The 10,511-nt window shown below is 30.0% G+C and overlaps 1 protein-coding gene across 1 annotated transcript; it reads right to left on the reverse strand.

Annotated features, from left to right (window-relative positions):
• Nucleotides 1-886: 886 nt before the first annotated feature.
• On the reverse strand, nucleotides 887-1,808 carry LOC110811459 (ethylene-responsive transcription factor ERF039). The gene has a single exon (XM_022037971.2). It carries the CDS (start codon nucleotides 1,732-1,734, stop codon nucleotides 1,021-1,023), a length of 714 nt encoding a protein of 237 aa, XP_021893663.1. The 5' UTR covers nucleotides 1,735-1,808; the 3' UTR covers nucleotides 887-1,020.
• Nucleotides 1,809-10,511: the final 8,703 nt, after the last annotated feature.

A 10,511-nucleotide genomic window follows, 5' to 3' on the forward strand; every position in this document is an offset into this window, starting at 1 on the left:
ATATATATAAGTTATGGGAGTCGGTCAAACTGAAACCTAATTCATACTAATGTTACAAAAACAACATGCACGTACATTCACATGTTAAATAATGAAAATAAATTAATGATATCACCTACTTATAATTAGTTGGTTTTAAATTAAAAGTCAAATATTATAACATAATACGCTTTTACAAGTATACTTACATAATTCTACAAGTGATTTTATATTATCTTGTCTTTAATGTTCCAGTCAAGAAGGAAAAGGTATATGCCTCTTGAGGCAAAATCATGTTGCTACCTATCTCTTTATTTGCAACTTTCCTCTTTGGACTAACTTTCAACTTATATATTTATTTTATTGCAGACTAAGATATATATATATATATATTGTTTCTTTTAATATACAAATATGTTACTAGGACAGGTGAACCAAGTCTCCTATATATTTGGAGAAGCTCTATATAGATATATATACCACATGGACAAAATTAAATTGAAAAGAACCGAGTAAGTAAAGGAGAGGAGAATAAAGAAGAAGAAGAAACTTTATTTCAGGCTATTATTCCCAAATGATGCTTTTGTTTAAAGTTTTACTGAATGGGTATATCTGGTGAACTATATAAAATTCACCCAGAGTCTAAATTTAGTAGTAGAAAGAAAAGAAAAGAAAAAGAAAAAGAAAAAGAAAAAAAAAGGAAGACAATAAATATATTAACAAACAAACATAAAGACATGTATATATATATATATATATAATTAAGAGCATTATTATAAACATTGAATTGAATACGTTTGTCATTTTTGTAATCACATATACAATGGATTTGATCATGATCATCAAAAACCTAATATCACTTTGAAGGACATAATTAAACGTAATTAATTAGCCAAAAGCATGGCTGTTCTTTTTTTTTTTTTTTGTCAATTATAAATCCCAAACCAATCAACTGAAAAGAATAAAACGTTAACTTACTGATTTGCTCCCTATCCATTTTTCTTTTAGACAAACTTTGAAGTGGGTTAATGATCATGATCATCAATGGCAGTATTGCCATGGAAAAAGCTCATCATCATCATGGTAATTGAATCCAATATCAATAGGTCCATCATCTGTATCCACCTGCCATGACGATGGACCCCAGAACTCATCAATTTGACGAGTTACATCCATCAAAAGATCAGGAAGGTCCATGAATGCATCATCATCAGATGCCACAGTGCTGGCTGGAGAGCTCGGCGCGTTTACCAGCCGGTTTTTCTCATCCTGGCCACTTTTCTTGCAGTGCAAGGCAGCCGCCTTAGCAGCTGCAGCTTGGATGTCCTTAGGGTTGGCGCTGGACGGACGGGGGAGTTGGTGAGCCAGCTCCGGGAAATTTAGATGAGCAGAATGACCCTTGATGGCTAGAGCCGCCACGTCGTGAGCTCGAGCTGCCATTTCTGCTGTAGGGAATGTTCCAAGCCAGATTCTTGACTTCTTCCTTGGTTCTCGGATTTCAGACACCCACTTGCCCCATTGACGCATCCTTACTCCTCTGTATGCCGAGTAATTCTTACCATCTTCTTCATTTTTATTGATTTTCACCCTTTTCTTGCTTTTATTTATAACATTAATTTCAGATTCTTCTTCGCCAAATTTCTTGCAACTTTTATTTATAGACGAAGACGACAACATCGTTGATGAGGAAGAGGACGAGGGCGAGGTGGCTCCGATAGATCTAGCCTCGCATTTCTGATGAAATGAAGCTTCCATGGTGGAAGTGAATTAAGAATGTTTCTGCTTTGAAGGAGAAGATTATAGAGAGTTGGGGAAAGGTCTAATGAACTTATAAAGCTAAAAAGAAATGTATGAACTGGGGCCTAAGGCTCCAAAAAGATATACAGTTTTGTTTTGTTTTATAATACAAATTTTGATTCAAAATATAATGGAAACGCTTGGCACAGTCTTTCTGTTTTTTGGTCTCATCCCAAATGTCTAATCAAGAGGATTAATGATTAAAGTATTTCAATTTTTTTTTTTTTAAATATGTTCAATAAATTATGTGATTTATTTAAAAATCCCAGTTGTTTTTTTTTAATAATAATTTTATTAAGTGTGGTTGAGGAATTAATGGTGGGCCAAATTTGCTTTTGGCCTTCTACCTGTCACCATAATATTCGTTAGTTTAATTTCTAATTAAAGCCATAAATATCACATAAGAGCTGGCATGGGTCCATTCAATATATGATGTGCCTATTCTCTGTCACTTTGTCTTGTTTTACTATCAATTACTGCCCATCTGCGAGTGATTGTTGTGTTGATTTTAAACACTTTTCTTTCTAGTTTTGTTCATTAAAAATGGCTCCTTTTGGTGCATCCTCTGTGTTGTTCCAACCCGGCAAGTATGAAGCCGAAAGGGTCGGTCTTAATCATGTGGAATAGAATGAGTTTATCTGACTCTATTTACTTCGTTCTGATTTAATTTGATACAAATTTTTAGATGAATTTATATCTTAAATCGGATCTAATAAAAAATAAAATTTCGTCAATTCACATAATTATTTTTAAAGAAATTCTTTTGTAAAAAGGTTAGACTTTCTCATCTGATACAGTATGAGCCCATAAAATATATTTAGAGAAACTCTTTTTGAAAGAATTAGCCTTTTTCATCTGACATACTATGAGCCCATAAAATATATTTAGTGTGTCTGAATTTAATTGGATAAAAGTTCGTAGATAAATATCTTAGACCAGACCTAGTAAAAAATTTAATTAACTCAACTTAATCTAATAAATCGCTAATAATATTTTTAAATTTTTTCTAAAAAATTTTGAAGGATACTCTTCACTTTTGCCTCCTTATCAACTACATTGATATAAGAGCTTTTTATAACTTTTAGTAGAATGCTAACTTTATCACTCACGTAATAACCATTCAACAACTATTTTTAAGAATATGTGAAAATTTTGCCAATTGACTTATAAATTTCATCTTCTTATTTAGTTTTTTTTTTCTCAATACACTACTTTCCTCTTAGATTCTCTCAATTCAAACATTACTCTCATATTTCCATGGAGCCATGTGTATTAATAAATACTAATAATTTCATTTTAGTATTACATTATTTAACTAAATTAGATTATCATATAAGCTACTAATTTGAAGGCAAAGATTTTAAGCTCCAACGCTCAAGTTTCGACATAGTACACAAAGTGAAAAATCGTTCAGGAATATTCAAACATTCAATTGTCACAACCTCAACTACCAAATTAAAATAATATTTAATGTTTACTTGTTCAATTTTTTATTCATTATCATCTTTTCATTTATGAATTCCATAAATTTTAACTTTTATAACGAAGAGGATTTTATGGGAAGAATTTGATACTCATCAAGAAATTAAAATTTTCCAATTTTTATATAAGAAAAATATTTTTTGAAATTTTGACTAATAATTCTCACTTTGAGATCAAAATAAGTAGTACTATTGTTAAACTATTAGTTGTCGAGAATAATTACCTACTACCAATAACTTGAATATAAACTTTTAAGTATTTAGTTTGATTAAAAAAATGTATTAAGTTACTGATGTATGAGATGAGACTGAAACATTATAAATAATATTAAAGCATACGCTAACTCAATAATTTTGGGTTAGAACATGTTATGTTTATGAAAAAACTAAAAATTTAAGTTACAATGGTAACTTCTTAATTCCACGTTGAAAAAAATTGTGATTATTAATTCTATAAAAGCTTAGTACCACTAGTCCAGTAACTTTTTGTACTCAAACCATTACTTTCAAAAATTTAAGTACGAGTAGGTATTATCAATGGTGATAGTTACATGTTAACACATTGTAACTCACCATCAAGAAAAAATAGTCAAGTAACATTAAAGAGATGTGGGGCAGGTAAAGAGTGAGAAAAATTATACACGAAAAACTAGATACATATAAAGTCAATACATATCCTCTTAATAATTTTAATAAGTTATATATAGATGTACTAATATTAGAGTTTTAGAATTTTAAAAATATCGATTTAAATGTAATTATTAAGTGTATGTTAGAATGTAGAGTGTGAAGCGACTTTTTTTTTTGTTTTTAATATTAATCTAGTTTGTTATTATTTTTACTAAACATTAATATAAAATAATTTAGTTTTCTAAATTTTTTAAGAATAAAATATACTTCTAAACTAGATGCATAAAAGGTACAAAATTACCTACAGATGAGCGTGAGTAAATAAATATGTAATACATTTTCTTAAAAAGAATGTGCTTCAAGGTGGGTATTTCCACCTTTATATTTGACTTTAGGCTATTATTAAGCTCATGTTGTTAATGAATGATTCGAACTTTTATAAAGAACTCAATGACTACATATTTTTTTTACTATAGAATTGAAGTATCACAATTATAGCAAGTGTCCACTTATAAGGAAGTAATCGGCGAGAAGCCACCCATCAATATATTAGTTGCTATTTTTTGTTACCTAGTTCTCTTTTTCTTTTTCCTTTTACTAACCATGTGAGTAATTTAGTTTTTTTGTCAACTAGTGTTAATTGTCTTGTGATTAGCTTGTAGTTTACGGTATTGAATTTCTAACTTGTTCAAAGTAGTTAGAATATTGTATTTATTATATCAATTAGCTTTATTTCCTACTATATTTAGATCTTATTTTAGCGTATTAAGAGTCATACAATTAACTATGATTATTTGATTGCTATTAGTTATCTAACGTATTTAGTTAAGATTCTTGTGCATAAATAATATGTATAATTCATGAATAGATTTATATAAAAACACAATTATTTCTTTTTCAAGTTTTTTAACTTGGCACCAAAACATCAAAGACGATTTTTTTTGGGTTGGCATATCTTCTTGGTGTTTCCTATTACTGTTTGTTACATCTTAAAATTCATCAATCATTTTTTAATTTGTTCACTGGTAGAAGATTTGTATCTTTATGATGAATCCAACGACAATAAATATAGCCCCATATGACATTAGATGAGTCCTCATGCGTAGTCAAAAGCCACTACGCTATTGAATTCAATTTTATAGTTATTTTTTAAAAAAATTATAGTTCTAAACATGGGTGTTGTCCTTTTTTTTTTTTTACTTTGTCTGTGGATTGTTGATCTTACTTCATGTACTCAAACATATCTATAGGCCAATTAGTGTTATGTTTGATGGATCAAATTATGATATGTGGGTTGAAAGGGATATAGTTCCTTAAAAAGTAAAAATTTATAGTGCATTAGGATTAGCAAGATTCCAAAACCCATAAAAAATGAAGATGAAGAAAAGTTCATTGCATTATTGGAACAATTAGACAATAAAAACCATCAGATTTTGACTTAGTTCGACAATACTTGTACCAATGATAAGGTTGTGCCAATTATTTTTTTAATAATCTCATTATTTCATCTATAATGATATTCATTAATTTCATTTATATTGTTAACTTTATTATATGCAACAACAACCTGGATAAACTATTTATATTTACATTTTTAAACTATGAATTTTATTGGATCAATTGTTATTTGTTATCCATTAGGACCTAAAGCTACTAAAATATATGCCAATCTTCATGATCACCAACATTTTTAGCATATACTGAGGAGACTTAAAGATGAATTTAAGTCTATATGGTGTTATCTACTCATTGTAGTCCTTTGCTTAAATTTGATAATGATTAAGGATTTGATTTCTGACAAGACTTATTTATATACTCTTCTACCTGAGCAAACTTCTAGTGATGTTGTTCTTGTTGATCAAGAAACCTTTAAAAATATTCCTCTTGTTTAAACATCATTTGTTTCTATCATTTAAAAACTTGTCCATATCTTTTTGAAAGAACTATTATAAGAAATGGTTTATAAAGTCAAAACTCGTGTAGATAGTTTACAGAATTATATAAAATTCAACTTGTTATAAAGGACTTTAAATAGGAATATGACATTGATTGTGAAGAAACTTTTGCTCCAGTAGCTCTTCCCACCTTTGTTTAAAGCCTTATTTTTATTGTTGCTATTAGACAAAGAAATTTTTTTCATATGGATGTTAAACTTTCTCAATGAGCATTTATTTGAAGAGGTGTTTATGACACCTATCTTAGTTATGATCATCCATTTAATAAGTTTATGTTGTCGATAAATGACTCTTTCTTGCCTCAAATAAGCACATCTGGTATCGTTTGCCAAGTTTAGCTCTATTATTTTTAAATTTCAATTTTAGTCTAGTTCTCATGATCATGTATTGTTTATTTGAAAAACTACTTGAATGTTCGCTTTGCTTCTTCTTTATGTGGATGACATGATTATTACTAGAGATGATTTACAAAATGTTGATGAACTTAAATCTTTCCTTAGTTAACAATTTTTGACATGAAAGATCTTGAACTTTTTGGTTTTTTTCTTGAACTTGAGATTTCGTCTGATTAGTCATGGTATTATTTGCCTCAAGCTAAGTATGCTACTGCTCTTATTTATTGAGCTAGTAGCACAGATTCTAAGACAATGTACACTCCCTTAGAGTCTAATACACATTATTCAACTACTGATAATACTCTTCTCAATGATGACACTCTTTGTCGTTGATTAGTTGGCAATTTATCTATCTTATTAGCACTCGACTAGATGTTACCCATGTAATTGATATTGATACTTATTTTATGACTACTTTATGTACCACTCATTTTATTGTTATTTTACGTATTATTCATTGTATGAAGGGGATGGTATTTCATGGTCTTCACTTCTCTATACATTTGTTTTTTAACTTGTAAGCTTATTGTTCCTAATTACACTAGTTATCCTACAAAGTAACGTTCCATTATTAGTTACTTTTTTTTTTTGTAAATCACTTATTTGTTAATACAATAGGAATCAAACAGTTGTATCTAGTTCTAGCATTAAGGTTGAATATTGAGTCCTTATAGATATTGCATTTAAACTTCCCTGATTGGTGTTGATTACTTCATGATATAAGAGTTTCACATTCTTCAGCTATATCCCTTAATGATAACTAAGTGTTATGCAGATTGCTCATAACGATCTCTTTCACAAGCAAAGTAAGCTCATTGAGAATGATTGTCATTTTATTCATCATCATGTCTGTAAAAGCGTCATTTTGCCAATTTCTTTTTCCTTCGCAAATAGGATTATTAAATTTTCACTAAGATTCATCCACCTAATCAGTTTCAAGATCTAGTTTCTAAACTACAGTTAGCTAATCTTTTGCGACCTTGAGTTGAGGGAGAATGTTAGAATATCGTATTTATCATATTAGTTTGCTTTACACTTAAGTCTTAATTTAACGTTATTAAAAGCCTTAATCAGTTGCCTTATTTAAGTAGGACTCTTATCTACAAATAATATGTATGATTCACGAAGAGACATACAATAATTTTTTTTTTCACATTTTTAACTGAAGTAATGGGTACTATTTGACAAATGCTATTTTGGGTTTTTTTTTTTGAATTACCTGAATGGTATAACTTGTAAGTCAATGGAAGTTTAGTGTAAAATAGGAACACTCATAATATGCTTAAAGATATAATCTTAGAAATTTTTACTCTTTGACTTGTTAGGTATGCTCAACCATATACTTTTTAATTTTCCTTTGGTAAGTTATTTGGTCTTCTTAGGGAATGTCTTTATTGAGCCATTCTTTATATAGCTTTATTTGGCTTTTGATTTTTTTCCCTCTTGAAACTAAGAAAGGTTTTTAGGTTGTTATGATATCTAAAAATACTTTATTTATATTTTTTTCTCCAATAAAGAAACAAAGTCTCTTTTTTACAAATATATATATATATAAGGAGATAGAGAAAAAAAATAACCATTTTTCTCTTTCATTTTCTCCCATGGTCTTTTGGCCATGGAGGTTAGACTATTTCAAGGTTTATGATTGAAGATAAATAGGAGCTTACATTTGGATTTGCATTTTTAAGGTTTTAACACAATATATGTAACATACCCTAATAGTTTTGGTTATATATATAATTATTTAAATTCTAAATTTATTTGATTACTTAGTATGTGGTGTTAGCTTTTAATTAAATAACCTAAAAAATGTAGATTTAATTTGATCAAACATATAATCCAGTTAATGTCATTTAAATAATTTTTTTTAATATAACTACCCTTTTCTATGTGCGTACTTTTACTATAGAGGACAAAAGTTTAATTTTTTTTTATAGAAGGCTTTGTTGAATTTCTAATAAAATTTCTAGGGTGGATGACTCAATGATAATATGAGAGACTTTATCCTTTTCTATCATATTTTTATATTTAATAATTCTTTATATACACATATAAATAATAACATGATGTCTTGATATACAATTAAAATTGAACCTTACTGATTTGACAGATTCACCTATTCTTTAATTATCCTTTTAGTTTGTAGGTAAATAATAATATGTTAACATTAATGTTGATGAGCAAGTTTGATTACATCTTGTTGTCATTTGCCTTGGGGATGAGAGCATTATGAACTTTAAATGATTCTTTTATAGTACATTTTTGAACTCTACATGATAATTAGAAAAGAAAAATGTAATGTGATATATAGTATTAGAATTACTCATAAGCACCAATGATATTTTAGTTCTCTTTCACCTAGTTAGGTACTGAATGATTATGATCATTAATCATTATTCAATTAAATGATCAATACATTTCTTTTTATATAAAAAGTTAGTTCGAATTGGGCGATATATATATATATATATCTTTATTTGGATTATATTCATCATATCACCATTAAGGTTTTTTAATAATGATTACGAAGAAAGTGACCTCTCCTCCACCCTTACCTCATTTTTCCTCCATATATTATTGTTAAAGATATCCATCCGAAATCATCTCCAGATTAACCTCATCTACTATTTTCTCTCCAACACACTCATCTATACCAGCTCACGTCTGCGTTGTTATCTCCTCTAGATTGTCTATCTCCTCAAGATTTCATCTTTATCTCAATAACTCTAGCATATTTATCTTGTTTATTCTGTACATATCTCATCTTACTTTCTAGCTTTAATATTATCCAACAATGTACTATTTAAACAACAATATCTTTATTGAGAATATAACACAATTTCTGCTTTATTTTTGGGTTCATAACATGGTATCAGAGCCATCATAAAACAAAGAAAAATAATGGCTTCTTCCAATTAACTCTCCATCATCTCTGTTTCCTTAAACAACAATCCCATAACCACTCACCATTCCTTTTCTATCAAATTAAATCCCAAAAACTACCTGGCATAGAAAACTCGGTTCATGCCTATTCTAAACTATCAAAATATTAAAGGCCTTATTGATGGTAGTGAATCGACACTGCCCGAATTGCTAGTCACCGGTGAACCTCCCACCACCTGAATTGCTAGTCACTGGTGAACCTCCCACCACCACTGCCAATCCTGCGTATCTTGCATGGTTTCAGAAAGATCAAATGCTCCTTTCGTGGCTTTTATTCTCTTTATTAAAAGAAATTTTTCCATACATTATTGGTCTCACTTTCTCATTCTCTGTCTGGAATGCCTTAGCAACTGCATTCGGCTCTGTATCTCAGAACTACCAACTTCAATTACATATTGAGCTGCACCACTGCCAATCCTGCATATCTCGCATGGTTTCAGAAAGATCAAATGCTCCTTTCGTGGCTTTTATTCTCCTTATTATAAGAAATTTTTCCATACATTATTGGTCTCACTTTCTCATTTTCTGTATGGAATGCCTTAGCAACTGCATTCGGCTCTGTATCTCAGAACTACCAACTTCAATTACATATTGAGCTGCAGGAACTAAAGGGGAATGATTTATCAATTTCACAGTTTCTCTACAAAGCTAAAGCCTTGGCTGATGAACTCATCTGCTGGTCGTGAACTTTCTTCTGTAGAGTTCAATGCGATCATTTGTTGCAATATAGGCCAGAAATTTCATAAAATCATCACTGCACTTAATATGAAACCTGAACCAATATCATTTCATGAGCTTCATGGGTAGTTACTTGCTTACAAAATTTTAATAAAAAGCACTTAGGACACACCGATTGCTAATATTGTTTACACCATCAGCTCTCATAAAGTTGACAAAAAACCATCTCAATCATCATTCAACTACAGTAGGTATGCTCAATCCAAACACAGGGGATCGTGCTAGATTTGCGGCTACCAAAATCACACCGTTGATAAATGTCAAAAAAGGTATCATCCACGACATCCTGCTCCAACACAAGCCCACTACACTTATGGTAATCCCAAATTAATCTCAAGCATTCCCCATCACAACCCCTAACCATACTAAGGTGTCTAATATCTATCGTGGAATCCAGACACAACCACCTCCCACCATATAACTTCGGACATTGCTTCCCTCCGTATTACTAGCAATTATAATGGTGATGATCAGCTCAAAGTTGGTAATGGCCAAGGTATGCAAATTGCTCACACTGGTTCAGCTACTTACTACTCTTTTCCCTATACCTTTTACCTCAAAAATGTTTTTCATGTGCCCAAAATTACACAATC

This window comes from Carica papaya, chromosome 4 (genome assembly GCF_054855325.1).
Source record: "Carica papaya isolate Zhongbai chromosome 4, ASM5485532v1, whole genome shotgun sequence".
Taxonomy (NCBI): Eukaryota; Viridiplantae; Streptophyta; class Magnoliopsida; order Brassicales; family Caricaceae; genus Carica; species Carica papaya.

What these genes read in the sequence shown, in the direction of transcription:
- LOC110811459 (XM_022037971.2), bottom strand. Translation starts at nt 1,734, where the DNA reads ATGGAAGCTTCATTTCATCAGAAATGCGAGGCTAGATCTATCGGAGCC.